Raw genomic sequence first — 22203 nt, forward strand, 5'->3', positions numbered from 1 at the left:
CAGTCAGGAAGTTGGGCTGGGTGGTTTGTTTTGCATTTTAAGAAGCCTGCAGGGACACCGACAACCTGCAACTATCATTTTCAGAAAGGAGCTCAGAGAAACTCATGATTTTCAGCAACCATTTACCCTCCTTTGTCCTTGATTAAAAATTTGCCAAGAGGCTGCTTATAAGATGCACCAAAACAGGGAGTGACCACTACCCTAAGTGCAAAGGAGGTTTGCTGCAATACGTCCCCGTACATCACTCAGAGAGCCCCACACCAGTGCCTGAGGTTGGTTTTAAGAGCAAAAACATGACTTTCAAGCTGACAGCCCCCGCGCACAAAGCGCAACTGCGGTGACAAGAGAGCAGCCTGGGGCACAGGAGCTGCCTGACCTCTGCTACAGCTCTCAACGGCAGATTTTTATTGTTCACCACTTTCCCAAAGCACAGGCATGGAGAAAAAACCAACTAAGACGCTTGTCTCAAAATGCAAATGCTGCTAGGGAGCCCCACCAGCACAGCAGGGAAAAGACAACCTGCCAGAGGGGACCGTGCCTCAGCATTGCCAGGCTTGGGGGAAGAGGGAGCAGAACGTGGGCCCTCCCTCCCCAGGGGCAACAGTGAGAGATGCCCGAGGCCTGGATCACCAAGACACAGGCTCACCCGAGAGAAAGCAGCTCCTAACACACTGCAGGCCAGTCCTCTGCTCTGCATGGCTGAGCTAAAAAGCTTCATCCTGCTTTCCAGGGTAGCCAAGGAAGACCCAGAAGTACAGCTCTGAAGTCAGTGAGAGCAGGTCTCCAGGACCAGCCTGCAGCTAGAAAATAATATTCCCAAGGCCAGCAACGAGCATTGTTTGTTGGGGACACTGCTCAACCTCACCCTCTGCCATGCACAGAGCAAAATGTGGAGCCCTCCCAAACCACACCAGAAAACCCAGACATGCCACACTGGACATGGGACCCATGGTCTGCTTGTGCCCTCCAGGAAACAGCTCCTGCCCCGAAATGCTGAGGACTTGCAGGTGCAAGGGTGCAGGAAAGGATAAGCACCATGGTGCAGCTCTGCTGCCCAGAGTCAGCAGGCTGGCTTCTCCCAACACCCTTGTGAGCTGACAGCACAGATCCACAGTGCTCCCCTCTGGAACTGACCTGTCTCAGGGAGCCAGGCAACATCCTCATGCAGCTCCATGACCACAGGGCTCAGGTCTTGGCTCTCCCAAGTTCCTGCATCAATGTCAGAGGGCTCTGGGAGAGCTCCCCAGCACCAGCAGCTTCCTTGAATGTTTTAGCAGCCTCTGGACACATCAGACTGGCACCCTACAGGCTGTGCCTGCAAGGTGGGTACACAAACCCCTTGGCCAGCTAATTACCCACACACAGCAGGTGACAAACCATGTTTCTCTGGACTGGTCCAAGCAGGGAGCCAAGGGATCGTGGGGAAATGTTGTGCCCCAGCTGCTCAATAAAGAGGTGAAAACCCCAAAAGCATCCAGAAGCCCGGCTTTTCTGCCGAAAACCAGCGCCGTGCCGCCTGCCACCACCACCTCCCGAGCCGTGCCCCGAGGCTGGCCTCACGTGACAGTGGAGTGGATGCACACAGGAGGAGTGGCTGTAGTGACAGCGTTACAGCTTGTGTCCAACACACAGCTGAGCCCAGCAAATCCCAGCGCTCTGCAGCTCTCCTTTACAAACTCCACTCACTGCGCAGGTACACGAGCGTCAGGGAGAGCTCAGTGCCCACAGCCCCAGGAAAATGACACCTAGAGGGAGACAGCCCAGTGAGTACAGGGCTCCTGAACTCTCTGCTGTCCACTAGCACAGGGACTGGCCCACACCAAGCTCCAGGGACCAAGGACAGCTGATCTTACACCAGCCCCAACTGTCCAGGGCCAGTCCCTCTGCTATTTCAGCACACATACTCCCAGCAGGAAGCAGGGACACCCAGCAGGATAAGCAGGAATTCACCCTGTCTAACTCTGCTCCGAGTGACTTTACATCCTTCCCTACTCTACCCTGGGTGGCAGGACTTGGGCAGTTCTGCAGACAACCTGGGAGAAAAGTGCTGCAAGCTGAAGCCCAGCCCTTACCTGCCAGCTGTTATTTCATTCCTCTAACAGGTCCATAAACCAAGGATAATTAAATCTCTCCTAAACTCTCTTCCATTTAAAATAAAAATCTATAGTCCCTATTTCATTAGCTGGCTCTAGGTTTTACAGCTTGATCAATTCCCCTCGCAGGGCCCTGGTCCTGGACAGGCAGATGCAAACATGCAGCTTCCATGGTGTGGATCAATGGGATTTGCAGTCTCCTACCCCATTCCTTGTTCCTCACTCACCAAAGGGAGCCACACAGCCCAGCAGGCAGGGACAGTGTGTTTCACTGCTCAGGGGAACACCCCTGCCATGTGTGGCTTCAGAGGTTGGAGTGAGCACCTGGCAGGAACAGAGGCAGCAGCGACACTCCCTCTCCATGAAGAGCCCCAAAAACACAGCCATGACCCTAAAGGCAAAGCAGCCCAGCGCGCCAGCAGGGTGACATCTCCCTGTTTGCTCCACAGTGAAGAGGGACAAGGCTCAGCCCCCACAGCTGACAGCTGGAGTCCCAGCCCACCACAAGCACCAGCTGGGAACCAAGAGCAGCCGCCACCTCTCTGACCTGCCTGCACACAAAGCGGAAGAGACTCGTCACTGAGACCCAGGCACACGGGCTCGGTGTTTCCTGCCCTTCCCAGCCCTCTGCTGCCACACAACACCTTCCCCATGCCAGCCTGCCAGACCAGCAGGCTCCAGATGGCTCTCGCCACCCCTGCAAGCCTCTCCCTCCACTGCAGCAGGAGCTTCCAAAGCCTGGCAGCAGATGGAGGGACCACAGCAGCAGCCAGAGCTGCACTGAGAGCATCCAGGCAGAGCCCACGGAGTGGGCATCAAAGTGCTGGGCAGCCCTTGGCCACCACCCAGGCACCCCCAGCACCTCTCACATCATTTCCCTCTGTTTCAGGTGCATATCCCTTCCTCCCTCCCCCCTCTGCTCAGCCAGAAAGCAGCAAGCTGCCACAGCCTGAGTCAGTGACAGGACACACCATGGTGGCAGCCACAGAGGGAAGGTCCGGCAGCCCCAGCTCCAGTGAGCTCTGCCCTGGCCACACAATGCCATGATGGACAGACCACACCACCAGGGCCCAGATCCTGATCTGTACTCGAACCAGCTGGTACTTGCCAGGGGACATCAGGACAGATTTCTGTCCACTGCTTGGAGGGTGCCTAGCTCTGAGCAAGGCTAGGGGAATAAAGCTTTGCCATCCCACCAGCACTCCTTGCATGGCTGCATGCAGGGAGGTGGCACTGGAGCCTCCCAAACACACACAGGTGCCTCCTGCCTCACCTCCCATGCCAACACCTGCCCCGTGTCCCAGTGTGGGGGGGGAATGGAGGGGCCACAGTTCACCTGCCCACAGTTCACCTAACCCACTGCACGAGGAGTGTGACCCCACCCGGCCAGCCCCAGAGCAGGCACCCAAAGGTGACAAACAAAGGCGCCCAGCAGGCACTCCGCATTAGCAGTATTTTTAGACACCACTATGGAGCCGGCCTTATTATTTTCATTGCAACGTGCATAATTACCCACCATGCACCGCAGTGACATCAGACGCAGCCGGCTCTCCTCCGACAGCTGCTCCTCCTCCTCCCGGGGCTCCTGCCCGGCCCCGGGGACCCACCTGCCCCGCCGGGCTCTGCCCTGCGCGTCTCCCGGGGCACGAGACCCCACCTCGAGGGGGGCTCGAGGTCCTGGGGCACCAGAGCCCACATGGGTGCAGGTGACAGAGCAAGGCACTGGCACAGGACAGCGAGCAGGCAAGCGCAGGGATGATGCCTGGAGCTGCAGGCACACACAGCCAGCTGTGCTGGAGCACGGGGCCGGTGCAGAGCTGGTGCACAAGGTACCAGCACAAAACAGAGCCACGCTCCTGGGAAGAGGGGCTGTCCTCAGATACAGGACCAGCACCTGCCTAGCCACAGAGCTCAACTCCTGCAAACCCGGGAGAGCAAACCCTGGAGCACACCCAGCTGCCCACAACGCGATCCCTCACGTCCCCCGTGGGACAGGGCTGCCCCGGGCCCCCACACAGCCCATGCTGCCCACACACATCCTGCCGGGCCGGCAGCACGCCTGGGCCCCTGCCACCACCCCGGCTGCCACCACCCCCACCCCGTCACCTCGGACTCATCTGTTTCCTACCTCCTCCCCAGGGACAACTTTCCGAAGAGTTTCACCACTTCCCCTCCCGTCCCCCGTCCCACAGCGGAGCTTGCCCCGAGCTGGCACAGTTTACCGGGTGCGGGGGAACGGCGGACGGGACACCGCGAGGTGCCAAGCGGGACGGGGACACAGCCAGCCAGCAGCCCCTAACTGAAGCCGGACAACCAGGCTCAGCAGAAGCCCCTGACTCCGCCGGGCTGGGGTCGCGGAGACCCCAGGACGGGGCTCGGGCCGGGTCGGGCTCGGACAGCCCCGCGGGCAGCAGCGCCCCGGCCCCGTCCCCGCTGCCCCCCGGCCCGGCGGGGCTCCCCCAGCCCCGGGGGCTCCTCCCACCGCCCTGCGGCTGCACCGGGCCTGGCTGCGCTTCACGGCCGCTCCCCCGAACCCCAGTGCCCCGGCAGCCGCCACCCCGCCCGCGCCGGCCATCCGCCCCCTCCGCGCACCGCAGCGCCGCCTCTCCCCCCCCGCGCCGCGCCGATGGGCGCGCCCGCTGCCGTAATGAGCCGAAGAGCGGCGCGGCCGAACTGAGCCGAACTGAGCCGAGCGGAGCCGAGCGGAGCCGAGCGCCCGGCCGTAATGCTCCGAGCGGCCGCGCACTCCCGCACCGGGCTGGGACCGCCACAGGAATTGGGGAATCACGGAATTAATTAGGCTGGAAAAGGTCTCTGAGGTCATGCAGCCCAACCTGTGACCCGACACCACCATGTCAGCTAGACCTGAGTGCCACATCCAGTCTTTCCTTAAACATTCCAGGACGGTGATGCCACCACCTCCCTGGGCAGCCCATTCCAGCGCCTGGCAAACCTTCCCGTGAAGAAATCCTTCCTGATGTCCAGCTTAACCTTCACTAGTTGCCAGGGGGAAGAGGTCGACTCCCACCTGGCTACAACCTCCTTTCAGGCAGCTGTGGATGCCTCGGGACACCCTGGGAGGTGTGGCAGTGCCCCAGGACAGCAAGGGACAGTTGGAAGAACGGTGTCCAGCACCAGCCCCAGGAATCTCTGGGGAGGAGAGCCCTGGGGGACTCTGGGGGTAACCGCAGGCAGCTCATGGGCTGTCTGTGAGGATGCCCTGAGCAGCCTTTGCAGGAGCTGGGGTGGCCCTGGAGCAGCTCAGGAGAGGTTTGCTAAAGGGTGGTCACAGTCTGTCCCCTGTAGCCCCTTCTCTGGGGGTTCTCTGACCCAGGTGTGGGATGAGATGGGAACCTCAGAGCAGGCTGAGTGTCTGGAGAGATTCCAGTTTCTCCGGTATCCAGGCCCCGTGGGTTCCCCAGGGAATAGGGCCATGGATGCGGGGGTCCAGCAGGCTGGCCATGCCCCCCCACCACCACCTCCCAGCCCTTTTCTGCCTGAGCAGAGCTGGACAATCCAGCCTTGTCCCTAGCGGGTCTGAAGTAGGTCAGGGAGGCTGGGCCAAGCTCCTGGGCAGGGGAGTGGGTGGCAGGGGGTGCAGAGGGCCCCAGGCACCCGCCCCTGTGGCCACACTACAAGGTTGGTGCCCACCCCCTGTCCTGGTAGGACCCCAGTGTCTCCAGCCCAGGGGATGCAGGGCATTTCCCTAACCCCCCCTTTGGGCTCCTGGGGTGGTTTGGGGTCCCTCTGCATCCCTGCAGGCTCCACACCCCTTCTGGCAGCTGGGGGTCCCATGGGTGCAGGCTGGAGTGGCTGGATCCTGGGGAACAGCACCCAGTATGGAGACCTGGGGACTTGGTTTTGGGCAGGGAGCCTGGAGCTGAGCTGGGTGGGAGCTGTGGGACGAGAGAACAAGGAATACAGAAGACAGGAGAGGGATTTCTCACCCCTTAATTGCAGTTAATGATTGACGAACATGTTTACTGCAGGAGGCAAAGGTCTGGCAGTGCCAAGACGAGAGTGCAGAGGCAGCATCCCCAGGGACACAGCCACAGGTAAGGGATGCCAGCTCCTATCCCCCCCACGGGCACCTGGCTGCATGGGGGGAGCTGGGGGTGTCTGTCACCTGTGGAGCTGCCCGCGGGCCCTGACAAGGAGGGACACACCGTGGTCACACCAGGGTTACTCTGGGACTCCCAGCTCTGCTTGGAGAGGCCCTGCTGGGCACAAGCAGTGGAGCCTCCAGCCATGCCCAGGACAGGCTCCTGGGGTCCCCCTGGCACACCTACAGCCTCTTCTACCCCATCCTCCCATGCCACGTCCTCGGGGAGCCCGTGCCCAGGAGTGCAGTGAGGAGCCTGGTGTTTGCTCAGCAGAGGGGACTGTCCCCACCAGCACCTCTCCTGCCCTGGTGGCTGCTCCCCTGAGGGGTTTGGGGGGCAGGCCTCAGTCTCTCAGGTGCTTGTTCCCTCTGTGTGCCCGCAGGCATCCTGGCAGGATGGCATGGCGCTCCTTGGTGCTGCTCCCCTTCCTCCTGGCAGCAGGTAAGGACTCCTCTTGGCGCCTGGCATGGCTGGGTGCGAGGTGCTGGAGCTGCTTTCAACCTCCAGCACTCTTTCTCCATTCCCTGGGGGAAGCTGCAGCCCCAAAACTGCTGCCTGCCCCACTGGGGACCCAGGGCAGGGCAGGGCTGGACAGCAGGGACGTGCTCTGGAGGGGTGGGATGAGCACAAGGACAGGGCTGGGGTTCCCCTGCCTGCCATGGAGACCCAAAGCACGGCTGGGAGCTGAGGAGGAGCTGAGGAGTGCTGCCAGACGTGCAGCCCAGCACGGTGGTGCTGCTCAGCCCCTCTCCCCTGCAGTTTCAGGGAACACTGTCCCCATCCTCAACGAGACCATCTTCTACGTGCCTGAGGACCTGGAGCTGGGTGAGCAGGGCGGTCTCAGGAGGGGCCTGGGGTGTCAGAGGAGTGACTGGGGGGCTCTTGGGCAGGGGCTGACACTGCCTGTGCCCCCAGACCAGCTTGCTTTCCAGCTGAAGGCTTATGACCTAGACAACGACCCTCTGACCTACCAAATCGGAGGGACAGACGCCTTCTACTTCTCTGTTGACTCCAAATCAGGCAGGGTGACCCTGAAGAACTCCCTGGACCGTGAGGTGAGGGCAGAGGATGGGGTCAGACGTCCCTGGGTGGGTATGGGATGGAGGGCAGAGCCTGTGGGTCACTCCCAGCTCCTGGGGGGAAAGTTGTCCTCACAGAAGCTGGGGCTCAGCCATCCAAGGACTGAGCTTCACCTTGGCCCTGCCCAAGTCCTGCCTTGTGTCCCCTCAGCTCCAGGCCAGGCTCACCATCATCGCCATGGTGTCGGACGGGGTGAATAACGAGGTGAGTGCTGGGTGGCTGCAGGGGGGAGGCAGCCCCCGTGGGCAGGGCTCACTGGGGAGCAGGTGGGTGATGCTGGCTGGCTAGCCAGGGTGGGCAGGGGGTGCCAGCACTGCACCCAGCTCTGCTGGCCACCATCCCCCACACCCCCATCCTTGTGCCCTCTCTGACACCTGGTAGGTTTCCAAAAAAGTCACCATCATCGTGGAGGACCGCAATGACAACGCCCCTGTCTTCCAGCGCCTGCCATATAATGCCATCATCCCCGAGGTACCTCTCTGGGACCTCCCAGTCCCCTGGGCAGCAGGGCAGGGGTGCTGGGTGGCTCCTGTGGCACGGGTGTGCCAGCAGTGGGACAACAACGGGCTGGGAACAGTGTGACCACACTGGGCGTGTGGTGACAGTGTGCCTGGGCGTGGGGCTGTGCACGGTGCAGCCAGCACCTGGGAGCACCCTGTCACCAGGGCAATTCCCGGTGGGAGCCTCTGCGTCACCCTGAGAGGCTGGAATGTGACGGGGACTCTGCCCTTGCAAAGAGTTCAGGGTGTGCCCAAGCTACCTGCCAGCCCAGACACCGTGACACTGGATCAAGGTGTAGATGGGGCGTGGGGCTCACTCCGACCCCATCCAGCAGCTCCAGGGCTGGGGTGGAGCCTCTGCTCCCCAGGGAGGGCAGCGAGGGGGTCCAGCCTCTGAGGGAGGGCAGAGAGGAGGTCCAGCCTCTGAGGGAGGGCAGAGAGAGGGTGCACCCTCTGAGCGAGGGCAGCAGCTCGTCCCTGTGTGTCCCACGGCACTGGGCAGTGCCAGCAGCCCTGCAGGGCCACAGCGTGCCAGGGCAGGGCTGGCAGGGCCCAGCATCACGCCCTGCTCTGTGTCCACCACCCCCGTGTGCCCAGAACACGGCTGTGCACAGCATCATCTACAGCGTGTTTGCCAACGACAGCGACACTGGGAACGCCTCCAAAGTCAGCTACAGCATCGAGGAGGTGAGCACAGGGCTCTGTGGAGTGGGTCACACCATACCCAAAGCCCACCCCTGGGCCCCCCCTGTGCTGCTCAGGTGCTGGGGGACACGGCCAGGGCACACTGATATCTCTGGGGTGCAGGGAGGTTTTGGGCAATGGGTGCAAGGTGGTTTCAGTTTCAGGCTGGGGATGAGCCAGGTGGTTGGGTGTAAATGTTGGGGGTCCCCATGGGCCAAGCCTGGCAGGAGGATGGGGATGGAGCCCCCATCTCTGCTGGGACACCTCTGCTCCCTGCCTTGGTGACACAGGCTGATGTCCCCTGCTCAGGTGATCCCAGACAACATGAACAATCTCCAGCTCTTCTACATCCTGACCAACGGGAGCGTGGTGCTCAATGGCTCCCTGGACTACACCAAGAACACTTTCTACCAGATCAAGATCCTCGCCCAGGTGGGGACCATCCAGGCTGGGGGTGCAGGGCTGCCAGGTAAGGGAGCTGGGTGACTGAGAGGTGCTCTGCTCTGCTCCTCAGGATGGTGGGGGATGGCTGCACAACAACTGGACCATCCAGAAGAGCTTTACTTACCTGTCCCTGACCATTAAGGACATGCCCAACCTGGACCCACGGTTCCTCAATGAGCCCTACTCAGGCTCTGTGCCTGAGAACTGCGACCTGGTGAGGATCCTGCCTGCCCCAGTGTCATGTCCCTGCCCCTGGCCCTCCCTGGGGGCTCTTATGCCCTGAAGTGTCTGGGCCACCAGGCCTGTGGGCAGCTGGAGATGTCATAGGTCCTTCCCTGATGGCCATGTCCCCACAGGGCACCACTGTGCTGACTGTCACTGCCATGGACCAAGACACAGGGGTGAAGGACAGTATCTCCTACACCATCACCAGTGAGTGATGGGGCAGCATGGCTCAGGCAGGGGATGACACAGTGGGATGAGCAGGAGGGGTGCCAGACAGCAAGGGGTATGCTGCAAAGTGGTTCTGGGCACCCAGACTCTGCCAGCCTGGCCTGCTGGCAGAGAGAGAACCAGGCCTGCCTTTCCCCGTGGCTGCCACTGGTTCCTGCTGTCCCCTTGTCCTAGATGCCAGCGTTCCTTTTGTTATCAATGGTACAACGGGCACCATCACTGTGAGTGAGCCCCTGGACCGTGAGCAGCTGCCAAGTGAGGAGGTGCTGCTGGAAGTCACGGTGAGTAGGAGATGGCAAGGGGAACCCCATCCTCTTCCTCTCCCTGGGGCCCTCCAACCTGCTCTCTCCTCCTCCCCAGGCACGTGAGGAGCACCTAGATATCCACGGCAAGGTGGCCCAGACCAGCACCCTGGTGACAGTCTTGGTGACTGATGTCAATGACAACAAGCCCCACTTCTACAACTGCTCCCTGTCCAGCTGCAACTTCTCTGCCAGTGCTCAGAACAGCTTCACAGGCAGCATCATAGAGCACTCCTCCACCAGACTGCCTGTGTCCAACCTCAACATTGTTGCCTACGACCCAGATAAGGTAGGAGCCTGCCCGTGGTGCTGGTGCTGCTGTCTGTCCTTGCTGCACCACTCACCCTGGCTCTTGTCCCTCCCTGGCAGGGCATCAACAGCAGTTTTGAGCTGAGCCTGCAGGGTCCAAATGCCAACGCCTTCACTGTGTTCCCCACGACGATTGTGGGCTCAGGGGAAGTCCAGATCCTGGTGCAAAACTCATCCTTGGTGGACTACGAGATAAGCCATGTCATGGTGGTGCAGGTGGGACTTGTAGGGCTGGAGGCAGTTCCTGTTCCCTGTGTGCACTGGGCACAGTGGGGACACAGCCCTTCTCTTGCAGAGTTCAGGAGTAAAGCAGAACAGCGCTCTGCCCTGGCACTTTGCTTGGTGCAGGGCAGCTGGGCTGGAGTGTGGCAGGTCTCTCTAACGTTTGGAGGCTCATGTGAGACACAGTTCCTTTTCAATCCTGCAGATCATTGCCAATGACACAGGGAACCCTACAGACTGCTGCTCCACGGCCACCGTGACCATTGACCTCATCGACAGCAACGACCACATCCCTGAGTTCCCCCAGAGCACCTACAACCTGAGTGTGATGGAGAACAGCCCCGACGGCACCGTCATCTCCCCAAACATCACGGTCAGGCACTGAGCAGGGAGTGGGCACACATAATATCCCCAAGCAGGGCACTGGCCACACTTAGCACTTTTGGTACAGCTTGTGCTGAGGGCACTGACCTCTCCATACGCGCAGGAAGGACTCAGGACCAGTGGGTACTCAAGGGTGGGACCCCTCTCCTATCAGCACCACATTTTTGGGATGCTCACTGCCAACAGCCACTTCCCCAGACCCATCACTGCTCTGAGGGCTGAAACAGACGGTTCCTTCTGTGTTCTAGGCCTATGATCCAGACAGCGGTGTCCTGGGCCAGATCACCTACCAGCTGCTCCCCGAGAACATGTACGTACGGGCACAGCCAGCCACGAGCAGGGCATCATCCTGGAGAGTGGGCTCCAGGCCTGAAGGCTCTGTGTGTGCCACAGCCGTAACACCTTCACGGTGAACGCCACAACCGGGGCGCTGCTGGTGTACGACGGGAGCTTGCTGGACCGGGAGACTCGCTCCATCTACTACGCCAACCTCCAGGCCAAGGATGGCGGCGGCCTGGTGGGCACCACGGTGCTGGAGATCACCGTGCTGGACGCCAATGACATGGCACCCGTGGTCATTGGCTCCTACTTCATCTCGGTGGAAGAGGGGCAGAATGTTAGCACGCAGATCCAGGTGTGTGCCAGCAGAGGTGGCAGAGGGGAGGGACTGTCCCCGAGGTGCCCGACAGCCCTGTTCCAAACACTGACCTTTTCAGGCCATCGACAATGACGAGCCTGACACCTGCAACAGCAAACTGGGCTTCATGATCTTGCCAGGACTGTTCAGCGACAACTTTACCATCAATGGAGACACAGGTGAGATGCACAGCAAGGAGCCACTGGACCGCGAAGCCGTGGAAGATGAGCGTGGACAGATGGTGGTGACAGTGATGGTGTATGACCACGGCGAGCCACCGCTGAACACCACGGTGAACGTCACCATCACCGTGGGGGTGAGCCCTGGGCACAAGCAGGGACATGCTGGGGCAGGCTGGGGCTTGGAACTGGGATGGATGGGCAGGGCGGGGCTGTGGAATCCTTGGCTGCGGCAGAGCTGCCGTGTCTCCAGGCTTTCTGTGGGGGCAGAGTGAATAGCTGATGCAGGGAGGCAGGAGAGGGCTTGTGCAGCTCCTGCCTGTGGGCAGGCAGGTGCCCACACTCCTGTCCCCAGCTGGCTGTGGGGAATCCTGTTTCCTGGAAGGGCTACAGCCATGGGCTTTGTCTTCTGCAGGACCTGAATGACAACATTCCCATGTTCCTCAACCAGTCCTATGAGTTCTCAGTCTTTGAAGACTCTCCAGGTAGAAGTTGCATGGCCAGGTTTGTGGGACCAGCAGTGGCCCTGAGTCAGTGCCCACTGCCCTCTCAGTGTCTGTCTCCACCTGCAGGGTCCTTTGTGGGTGAGGTGAAGGCCACAGATGCCGACCGGACAGAGATCAACTCCCGCATTTCATTCCGACTTGAAAGAGGCGGTGGCTCCAGCAACTTCTTAATCCGCTCAACCCGCCTGGGGCCAGGGAAGTACAGTGGGCAGCTGACCGTAGACCCTGAGACGTCCCTGGACTATGACACACTGCAGCAGAAATTCTTCACCCTGACAGTGCTCGCAGAGAACACAGCCGCAGACAACGCAGGGGACAAGGCCAACGTCTCAGTGACAGTCCACATCCTAGATGTCAATGACGAGTCCCCCAGCGTCCTGCCAGGCTCACTGCAGGACGTGTCGGTGGCTGAGAACGGGACACAGCAGGGTCTGATCCACACGCTGAGTGCCTTCGACCCTGACACCAACCACTCGCTGGTCTTCGAGGAGCTGGCAGTCGCCTGCTTCAAGGGGGACAGCAGTGCTGAGGACGTGTGCTGGGGCTGGTTCGTGCTGGCCCCCAACGGCTCAGTGCTGGTGAACAGCTCAGACATCGACTACGAGGTGTGTGACAGGGTCCTGCTCACGCTGAGGGTGGAGGATCTCTACACTGAGAAAGGCAACCGCTACAGCCAGAACGGTACGGCCCCGCTGCCCGCCCCTTCCCCAGCCCCCTGCCTCTCCCACCTCCCACGGGAACTGTGGGCTGCAGGGCAGGGGCTGCCTGCTTTGGCTACAGAGGGAGGGTGTCCCCAGCTCCTTTGACCTGAGCTCCCATAGGAAGCAGAGGATGGTGCTGCAGGGCTGCTCTGTTGGTGATCAGAGCTCTGCTTTTGGGACGTTTGCAGAAACGCTGAGGATCATCATTATTGATGTGAATGACAACGTGCCAGTCTTCGAGGCCATCTCAGAGACTTTTGGTGAGCAGCTGGGGTTGGCACATCACGTGGGCTCCTCGTTGCACCCACACATGCCCTGCCACATTCACCAGCAGCAAGGATCTTCCCCAAGCCCAGGGCAGGGCTGAGAGTGCAGGGGCCAGGCTGGGGTTACTCAGTGCTTTCCATGGAAGCTGTGGGGCCAAGGGCAGCAGTGGGTGCTTGGAACCCTGGGGCTGTGTGGGCGTGGGGTCTGCAGCAAGTCTGGCTGCTCACCAGCATGACTGCACCATCCATCTGTCTCTTCCTGGCAGTGGTTGTCCCCGAAATCTCTCCTGTGGAACTGCAAGTGGCTACTGTGAAGGTGAGGATCTGCCTGCCTGTATCTGTCAGTCCGTGCAGCCTTGTTCACTTGTCCCCACCATGGGCAGGCAGGGGCCATTCCCACCCGTGCTCCTGCCATGCTCTGTCCCTGCAGGCCACAGATGCTGACTCAGGGCTGGGGGGAACCATCACCTTCTCCATCGTCAGTGTGGTGCTTGTGGAGGACAACGGGGCCAGTCGGCCCTTCGAGAACCTCTTTGGGGTGTCCACAACACCTGACAAGGGCGCCTACATCGGGAGTATCCGGTGAGGCCGTGGGGCTGGGCTGGGCTGGGAGGGAGGGATGCAGCTGCTGCAGGGCCAGCGTGGGCTGGAAAGGGGACAAAGCCTTTCTGGGGTCCTGCCTAGGCATGGAGGGAGGATGGAGTTCGAGGGATGGCAGGGGTCATGCAGTGCAGTGAAGTGGGATCACTGATGTCCCATCCTCACAGAGTGGCCAGCAACCTTGATGAATCTCTGAAGGGGCAGTACAAGGTGACGGTGGAGGCTCGGGATGGTGAGGAGCCGGTGCACAGAGCACAGACCGTGCTGAGCGTGAGTGTCACCCCCAAACCCCATCCCAGGACACCACACCTGCCCAGCCCAGCTCTGCTCAGCCCTGTCCCCACACACAGATCTTCACGGTGGATCAGAGCTACCGCGTGCGGCTCCAGTTCGTGACAACGGTGGAAGAAGTCCAGAGTAACTCCGAAAATATTAAATTGTAAGGGGTGCTGGGCCAGGGCTGGGGGTGCACGGATGGACCCACCGACTGTGTCTCTCAGCTTCATGGACTGTGAACAGGGTGGGCCAGGCAGGTCCCCACCAGAGGAGGGGGCTTCAGGGGGTCAGTCTGCTTCCTGTGAGCAGAACAGCAGGATGTCCAGCCCAGCTCCCCCCCCTCTCTCTTGCTCCTAGGGCCCTGACCACCGTGACCAAGGCAGCAGTCTACGTGGTGGCCATCCGAAGCATGGAGGACACCCGTGACACCCAGTGAGTGGTGGTGGGGAAGGGGACGTGGTGGTGGCCTCAGGGGTGTCACCCTGGGGCAGGGCACCACACTCCCCCCATCTCTGTGGTTCTGCAGCGTGGATGCCAAGTCGGTGATGGAGGCTTACTTCGTGTACAGCAATGGCACTGCCCTGGATGTCAATGACCTGAGCATGTGAGTGCTGGGGCTGTGCAGTGGCACTGCCACGTGCTGGAGCCAGCCCAGCTGCTCACACCTCTGCTTGCCTTGGCAGACTCATTCAGTCCGACCCGGTGGGCTTGGCTGAGCTGGTGAAGCTGGGCCTGGCTGTCATTGTGAGTGGGGCCAGGCAAGGGGCACGGGGAGAGGCCAGCAACCCCTTTGGGGCAGGCCGGGGGGTTCTACTGGCTGGAAATGTGCCCTAACCCTGCTCTGTGCCAGGGCCCCGGGGAGGTGACAAAGCCCACCAAGGAGGTGGAGCTGATTGGCATTATCGCAGGATTGGCAGCATTCCTGATCATCTTCATACTCATCATGACCCTGGTTTTGGTACTCACCACCAGGAGGTACTTCACTGCCTGCACCCCCTCCTACCACCCCCCACTGCCCCCACCCTCACCAGCACCCCCAGACCCATCCCCATCCTCCAACCCTCTTCTGCCCACCCCATCCCACTGCCCAGCTCCTCCCTGCCCCTCTCACCCACCCCATCCCTGGGCTTTGCAGCTACAAGAGGAAGCTGAATGCCATGAAGGCTCTGAAGGTGGCCACAACATTCAACCCTGCAACAGCACAGCAGGGAGCTGGCATCCCTGGCACCAACCAGTACAACGCTGAGGGGTGAGTGGGGGGCTCCCTGCAGCAGGTGGGCAGAGACCAGGCTTGTCCCCACATCCAGGGGCTGCAGTGCCCCAAGGGGCAGCACTTACCTGCCACCCATCCCTGAGCAGGGCCAACCCCATGCTGAACCACCCGCTGGATCCCTCCCACGACCTGGGCTTCCACGAGGACTCCATCTCTGTCACCAGGTGAGCTCCATGGGCAGGTCCCAAAGGTCACAGGCTGTCACCTCATACCTCACTTCCCCAGTGCTTGAGTCCTTTTTTACCTCCCACCCTCCATTCTCCACAGCGTGAATTCCCTGGATGAAAATACAGTAAATGCACCAGCAGATGACAACTTTGAGGTCGAGGTAAGTGTGCAAAGAGCTGCCAGTGCTTGGCAGAGCACCCTGCATCTTCTCTCTGCTGTGCTCTCCAGGGCCTCATAGACCCCTCGTGTCCTTTACTCTGCACCCCTCCACAGAGGGGAAGGGAAGGACAGGTGTCCCTGCCCTACCTCTCTGTCCCCATCCCTTCTGACCCCACTCTCCTCCTGCAGCAGGTCAAAATGCAGCCAACAGACCCCACTGACAAGGAGGTGCTGGTGGCTGCCCTGGACCTGAAGGAGCCCACCAAAATAGCATACCTCAACACCACCTTCACCACCACGGACTTGTGAGCGGGCTCACAGGGTGCAGCAGGGCCAGAGCAGGACTCGGGCAGCTGCTTCAGTGTTGATATGTTCAGTGTCTGGCAATAAAACTGTTCCACGGGGGTCACAGTGTCCTGTGGTCATCAGCCCAACTGCCTGGGGGGCTCAGTCAGCTTGGAGTCATCTCTCCCAGCGTGAAGTGCTGGTTTTGGGCTGGCTGGTGCCAGAGGGGAGGTGCCACTGTGGGGCTCAGCCGGGATTCTTGTCCCCAGGACCCTCTCTGCCCCGGGGGAGGGAGGTGCAGGCAGCTCCGTGAAGAGGTTTCTGTAAGGTTTTATTACCCAACATCCACATTGACAGACTGATCCTCCCGCCCCTTCCTCCCCCCGCCCCACCCCCGAAAGAAATGAAGAGGAAAAAAAGAAGAAAACAGGTGATGAAGCTGCAGCGCTGGTGTGCCACAGCTTGGCAGTGCAGGGCTGGAGGTGAGCACAGCCTGGGGCAGGGTGGCAAGGGGATGCCCCAGGGCTCCTGCTCTTCCTGGCATGGCCGTGGCACCGGTCCCACAGCCCAAGGCACTGAGCAGAGCCAGGTCCCAGCGAGTGCCACGGCACAGAGTGGGCACTTGCCACTGCCCTGGCTGCCAGCTGGCACTTCAGCAATCCCCTTGCAGCCCCACAGGGACAAAACAAGCCCAGGATGTACAGTGTGGGTTTAGGTGGGCAAGACTTTACCTTAACGAGGGAAAACGGCTGCAGTGGTGACTGGCACCTTGAGCCCTCCTGCACTTCTGCCCAGAGGGGATGGTGCAGCTTCACAACCCCTTGTTTGCAGCCTGCTGCCCATCACATGCTGGACACAGCCCTGGGCCCCCCTTGCTGTGGCACTGTGGGGCTGGTCCTCTGTGTGGGGCCAGGCTGGGGGGACCAAGATCCACATCTTGGCAGGACATTGAGGTGCTGCCAGCCACAGGGATGCTGGCCCAACCACAGGGATATTCACCCCCCTGCAGACTGACCCTTCACTCCCAATGCTCTTCAGCCTAGCAGAGCACAGGCAGCGTAGGAAGAGTGTTTGAAAAGATGGTCTCAGCCCCACAGGCCACCGCGGGGGAGGCAGCTCCAGGCAGGACTCTCATGGCTGAAAGTGTCTCTTAAAAAGCTCCAAAAATGCAAACACAGTTCAATAAAAGCTCCCTCCCCCCACCCTGTAAAACCCCAGCTGTAAAAAGTGGCAGATTTTTGCAGTCGTCGCATCCCCAGCTGCCGTCGCAGAGGAGAAGCCAGCGGGCCCAGCGGGACACGTGCCCGTGTCCCCAGCACATGGGGCCTTTCCAGCACCACTGGGGCAGCTGGACAGGCCTGGAAGCAGGGCAGGCTTCATGTGCACCACCAGCCGTGGTGAGGATGTGCTGCTTCCAGGCAGGTGGAGCTGGGGGCCATGGGGACAGACTCCCCAGGCACCTCCAGCCATGGTGACAGGGAGGAGCAGCTCTCCATCACACATGGTTGGCTTCTGTCTCTCTCATTTGAGATCTGTCCTGGTGCCCTGTGTGGCCACATCCTTCCAGCTCCAGGGCACCCACAACATGGCAGTGTGGCAGAGAGAACAGGGAAGGGGGGGATTGGTGCTTGCCATGGGTGGCTCTGGGGACCCACGCAGGCACAGCCACGGGCTTGTTGGAGTGTGGCCCAGCCCTGGGCAGGCAAAGCAATGGCAGGGCGATGCACCAGTGTCTCTCCAGCATGGGAAGAGATGCTGCTGCTGCTTGGGGTGCCAGAGTTCAGGGCAGCCAGCAGCACGCACCCTGAGCCATCTTCAGACCTGTGCCACGGGCAGGAGAGGCACAGGAGCAGCCGCCTCCATCTGGAAGGAGCCACGTGCTTCCTCGTGCTGAAAAAAGCCACCAAGCACAAAGACAGGGCACCAGTCTCATGCCCCAGGGCACCTCCATGGGGCTACACTCATGGGGGAACCCCAGGCTGAGAGGGAGGAGCCCAGCAAAGGAGATACCTTGTCCCAGTGTGCAGTGCTCCACCACCAGCACAGCCCTGCACGCTGGCACCGGGTGTCTCAGGACGCCAGGGCAGGGACCCCTCCCCACTTTCTCTGGAGAAGCCCCGAGGCACCCCCACCCTGCCAACTCACTCCATGGCAGGGCCGGCTCGGGAGCAGCACCGGGGCCGCCGGACGTTCTGCAGCAGAGCCCGAAAGACACTGGGCTGCCTCTTGGCCTCGCCTTTGCGGGGCGCGCCCTTGACGGAGCCGGCGCGGGTGGTCTGGGGGGTCACCACCACCTGCCGCCCGTGTTCCTCAATCTGCTTCTCCAGGTGCTTTTGGATGGCCATGCCCAGGACCTCCACCTCCATGGAGGCTCCGTACACCTCCCACGTCATCCCCTTCTCATCCCAGCTCACCTCCCGGATGGGCTCCGGAGGCTCCTCCTCCACCACCTCCGGCACCGTCCCCTTCACCTGCACCTCGGGGTATGAGGTCTGCGGGGACTTGGCCACGGGTGTCATCGGCCCAGTGGCCACCGAGCGGGTCTCCACGGGCATGGACACCTGCATCTCTGCGTCCTTCTTGCAGGGCTCGAGGCGTGGGGCTGCAGAGGCTGTCTCTCTCTTGGGGAAGGTGAAGGCAGCAGCCCCACATGGCGGGCTCATGGGGCTTAAGGCCACCGACACCAAGGACACACGGTTGTCCACTTGCGTCCCCATGTCTTGTGTCCCAGTGTCCTGGGCTGGGGTCACTTCAAAGGAGTAGGATTCACAGAGCTGCTTGGCTTTTTGGGGCTGCTGGCTGCTCCCAGCCCCCACATCCTGGACTGAGCTCCTCTCAGCTTTGCCCTGGCCCAGAGCAGTGGAGCTTGGTCCTGCCTCACTTCGAGCCCCAGTCCCCGCAGTGCTGGTGCTGGGAGGGTCTGCTGTGCATCCCTGGGGGTGCTTGGGGGCCTCACTGCTCTTTGTCTGGGGAGCAGCACCCAGGGATGTCCCTTTGCTGTCCTGGGGCTGCTCCTGGCTTGGAAGCTCAGCTGTCCCAGTGCTCGCAGTGGGCTCCACGAATGCCACATGTTTGGCAGGAGCTGGCGTGCTCCCCACATCCTTGCTGGTTGCCTGGAGGCAGGGATCAGAAACAGGAGAAGTGGGGACTGCTGCATCCTCCTTCTGGGTGTTGGGGACCCCCATCCCTGTGGGACCACAGGCAGAGGCAGCACCGCTCGGTCCTCCGCAGCTCCCTGCTGCTACTGCCACACTCTGCTCTGCGCCGGTGTCCTGGAGAAGCGCGCCAGGAGCTGGTCCTGCTGGTGACGGCACCTTCTTCTCTGCCACCGAGTTGGCCTTGGTGCCCTGAGACTCTGCCTCAGCCACACAGCAGGTCCTCATGGCACGGGCCCCCGCAGCACAGCCGGAGCCGGGCAGGCACTCGCCTGCCACCGGGCAGCCAGGGGAGCTGGCACCGGGCTCGCAGGCGTCCTCGGCCCCAGCCTGGCGGCTCAGCACCCGCAGCCCCTCGGGCTCCTTAGCGCTGCCCATGCCCAGGGAAGGCTTCTCCCATGCTAGTCCCGCCACGGGTCTGCAAGAGAGAGGACGGGGCAGTGAGGAGCAAGCAGCACACGGACCCCCATCACACCTCAGCTGCCGACTGTTTTTCTCCATGCCACCCCTGGCAACAGGTTGGGTGGCCACCTGGAGCACTCGCCGTCCCTGGCACAGGCTGTGTGGTGGCACACGGTGCTCAGGCACGTGGGGAGGGAGGAACAATGTCGGCTGCCTACCGTAAAAGTCAGCCTTCTCCCGGAGCAGTGGGACCGGGAGCGGGATCCAGGCGCTGCTGGGGCTGGTGGAGCGGGAGGCGTGGTGCAGGCACCCCTGCAGAGAGAGCGTTAGCTGGAGAATGGTCCCGAGCACCAGCCTGAGAGCCGGGGGGCTCAGCAGCCCCTCCTGTCAGTGGGAAGCTGGCAGTGAGGGGTGAGAGCAAGCTGGGCCTGGGGTCCAAGGGAGGCTGCAGACAAGGGCAGGAGCACAGGGCAGCCCAAGCCCTTCCCTCTCCACGTGAGTGGAACACAGCCCAGTGTCACCCGGCTGTCCCCAAACCTTTCTCAGCCCCATGGGGCAGAAGCAGGGCAGGACATTCCCAAACATTCCGGGAGCTCCCCGGTCTGGCAATGCCAGGAAGTCCCTGCAGAGCTGGGAGCACATGCATCCCGCAGGCGTGGGGCACTCCATGCCTCCGGACACGGCCACTCGTGGGTCCCGAAAAGGGCAGAGCCGAGCGGACACAGCTGGAGCCGAGCGAGTTCCCCCAAAGGGAGGCGACAAGAGCGGGGACCAGGCGGTCACCACGTCCCCCAGCAGTGCTGAGCCCGGAGGCGACGATCCCCGCCCCGTCTGCAGGCTCCCACCGAGCACCCCGATCCCCGGAGGGCCGCGCCGCCCGGCACCCCCACCTGCCCCGACAGCATCCCGGTCCCGCGGGATCGGTACCGCGCCCGGCACCGCTGCACCGCCAAGGAGCTGCGAGCCCCGGCACACGCGTGTGCACACGCACGGGCACGCACACGCCAGCACATGGCCACGGGCACACCCGCACGCACGGACACGCGTGTGCACGCCCCGGCCCCTCTTCCCCGGCCGGGCCCCGGACAAAGCCGGTCCCGCGGCAGCCCCGGCCGGGGGAGGCCGACCCGCCCCCGCCGCCCGTCCCGGGGCTGCGTACCACCCCCAACCCCCCCCGCCCCGTGGGTGCCGGTACGGGGCGACGACGGCAGCGCCCGGCCCGGTCCCGCCACGTGCGCCCCGGGACCGCCGGTACCTGCGGCGGATCCTCCCGCCCGGTCCCGTCCCGTCCGGCCCCGTCCCGCTCGGCTCGGCTCGGCGCGGCGGCGGCAGCGGCGGCGAGCATGCGTAGGGCGGTGGCGGCGGGGGCGGTACCGTGCCCCGGGCCGCTCCCCCCGGCTGCCGCCCGCCCCGGCACCCCCAGCAGCAGCGGGGAGGCGAGGGACAGCCGGCTGCCGCCGCGGGAGTGGGGGTCCCGCACACCGCGTGTCCCCCGGTGTCATCGCTGTCACCACAGCGGCGCGGCCCGGGAGCCCCGCATGGTCCCACAGCCCCCCCGGTACCCAAAGCATCACCACGCCGTGTGCCCCGGGGAGCAGCATCCCGGCACTGCCCGCTGCACTCGGGCACGGCAGGACACACAGCCGGCACCGGCGGAGTCGGGGGATCCCAAACCTTAGCGTAGGTCCCGTGGGTGGGGGTGACAACAACACAGAGCCCAGTCCCCCTCCTACCTGGTGATGGAGACGGCCGCTTCCCTCCCGGGCATTACCGGGACGGGGCTGAGCCCCGGTCAGCCCGAGGGACCGGGACAGCGTGCCAGCGTGGCGGGATGGAGATGGGCTCCCGAGTACCCCTCGCCCGAGGGTGGGGGAGGACGGGGAGGGGAGAACGGCCCCGTCTAGCTCCCGGCAGCGCTTGCCTCTGCTCCCGGGCTCAGGCTTTGTCTAACTCCTTCCCACGCACTCCCGCTCGCGCTGCGGGGGGGAAGGCGGCCTGCTCGCCTCACCTGCCTCCCTGCATCCCCCCTAAAACCTCCAGCATAGCCCCCAAACTTCCCACTGCCCCTCAGCACCCTGTGGGACCGGGCTCCCCTCCCCGACCCAGAGATGTCAGCACAGAGACAGGAGGTATGGATCTATAGGGTCCGGAGGGGTGGGGGCTAAGGTTGGGCAGGTTTCCCCATCTTGGAGATAACATTAGGACCAGTTTCCCAGCCCTATAGATCTATAGGGTAAGGCTGGTTCCATGGGAGCTGGCACACCTGGTTGCTTGGAGACAAGGGAGGTTGGAAATGCTTCTTTCAGTAAACAGCCAGCCTGGAACAAAACCCCGAAGGCTAAAAATAGGGAGGCAGGATATGGAAATCAAATAAAAATCCTTGCCCCCCTCCCTCTCTGGGGCAGAGCGAGGCACTGCAATGTCACCAACGGGCACTCCAGTAGATGGCTGGGGAGGCTGGAGTGGGGGGTGCATCCCTGCACCCCTTAATGTGTCCCCTCCTCAAGGTGTTGGTCCCCACACTTGGTCCTGCCTGCTGGTCCCAGTCCTGCAGCATTGGCTGGACCCCACTGCACGCCTGCAGTGGTGGGGGACCTAACTCACTGCGAGGCACAGGTGTGGGGTTCTGTCCCATGGTGCCCTGTATGGAATCAGACCCAGTCCTCAACACATTCCTTTTCGGGTCCGAGGGACACCATGTTCTGGGGCAAGTCCTGGCAGAAGAGGGGACAAGCACCCCCTGGCCTCTGGCTGGGATTTTACCGCAGGCAGGAGGCTGCCGGGTCACATCCTGCTGCCATTTGCTTCCACCTGCCTCGCTAAGCTCCGCCAGCAGCGTCTCTCCCCATCCCCATCGGCATCTTGCCACCAGCGTGTCCCCGTCCCACCAGAGCTGGCTGGGTGTTGGGGGGCCGGCGGGGGGGGACTTGGGGAGCATTTTTCCCTCCCCTCAAGCAGCCTTCATCCCAGGCTGGCTGCCTTCTCCTCCTCCTCCTCTCCCCGCCCGGGCAGCTCAGGGCTG

The 22203-nt window shown here is 62.3% G+C and overlaps 2 protein-coding genes across 6 annotated transcripts; one reads left to right on the forward strand and one right to left on the reverse strand.

Moving 5' to 3' along the window:
• Window positions 1–1657: 1657 nt before the first annotated feature.
• GPRIN1 (G protein regulated inducer of neurite outgrowth 1) lies at window positions 1658–21101 on the reverse strand. Of its 3 annotated transcripts, XR_005626721.1 has the most exons (5): window positions 20915–21101; window positions 19400–19493; window positions 16440–19197; window positions 1821–1824; window positions 1658–1667 (listed from the first exon to the last, which is right to left on the reverse strand). XR_005626721.1 is itself a non-coding variant. In XM_039701819.1 (3 exons), exon 3 carries the CDS (start codon window positions 19155–19157, stop codon window positions 17766–17768), a length of 1392 nt encoding a protein of 463 aa, XP_039557753.1. In that variant the 5' UTR covers window positions 19158–19197; window positions 19400–19493; window positions 20915–21101; the 3' UTR covers window positions 15939–17765. The 3 variants fall into 3 exon arrangements, 2 of the variants coding, with proteins under 2 accessions (XP_039557753.1, XP_039557754.1); XM_039701819.1 differs by lacking the exons at window positions 1658–1667; window positions 1821–1824 and having other exon boundaries at window positions 15939–19197; XM_039701820.1 differs by lacking the exons at window positions 1658–1667; window positions 1821–1824; window positions 20915–21101 and adding an exon at window positions 20437–20500 and having other exon boundaries at window positions 15939–19197.
• Window positions 5707–15726, forward strand: CDHR2 (cadherin related family member 2). 3 transcript variants are annotated; one of them, XM_039701815.1, is made up of 33 exons: window positions 5707–5732; window positions 6083–6148; window positions 6579–6637; window positions 6956–7021; window positions 7112–7251; window positions 7427–7480; window positions 7658–7747; window positions 8374–8463; window positions 8770–8892; window positions 8975–9118; window positions 9261–9336; window positions 9532–9638; window positions 9718–9948; window positions 10029–10184; window positions 10396–10563; window positions 10823–10884; window positions 10968–11208; window positions 11291–11527; window positions 11806–11875; window positions 11963–12577; window positions 12786–12857; window positions 13130–13179; window positions 13294–13445; window positions 13631–13733; window positions 13814–13902; window positions 14097–14171; window positions 14266–14343; window positions 14423–14483; window positions 14590–14714; window positions 14875–14988; window positions 15099–15176; window positions 15280–15340; window positions 15529–15726. In XM_039701815.1, exons 3-33 carry the CDS (start codon window positions 6592–6594, stop codon window positions 15646–15648), a joined length of 3894 nt encoding a protein of 1297 aa, XP_039557749.1. In that variant the 5' UTR covers window positions 5707–5732; window positions 6083–6148; window positions 6579–6591; the 3' UTR covers window positions 15649–15726. The 3 variants fall into 3 exon arrangements, with proteins under 3 accessions (XP_039557749.1, XP_039557747.1, XP_039557748.1); XM_039701813.1 differs by lacking the exon at window positions 5707–5732 and having other exon boundaries at window positions 6057–6148; XM_039701814.1 differs by lacking the exon at window positions 5707–5732 and having other exon boundaries at window positions 6057–6148; window positions 15532–15726.
• Window positions 21102–22203: the final 1102 nt, after the last annotated feature.

Source organism: Passer montanus, unplaced genomic scaffold (assembly GCF_014805655.1).
Source record: "Passer montanus isolate IOZ18808 unplaced genomic scaffold, ASM1480565v1 scaffold15, whole genome shotgun sequence".
NCBI lineage: Eukaryota > Metazoa > Chordata > Aves > Passeriformes > Passeridae > Passer > Passer montanus.

Coding starts and splice junctions, on each gene's coding strand:
- CDHR2 (XM_039701813.1), top strand. CDS start 6,057: ATGATTGACGAACATGTTTACTGCAGGAGGCAAAGGTCTGGCAGTGCC. Junction 7,481..7,657: donor CGGACGGGGTGAATAACGAG/GTGAGTGCTGGG, acceptor GACACCTGGTAG/GTTTCCAAAAAAGTCACCAT. Junction 12,578..12,785: donor CAACCGCTACAGCCAGAACG/GTACGGCCCCGC, acceptor GGACGTTTGCAG/AAACGCTGAGGATCATCATT.
- GPRIN1 (XM_039701819.1), bottom strand. CDS start 19,157: ATGGGCAGCGCTAAGGAGCCCGAGGGGCTGCGGGTGCTGAGCCGCCAG.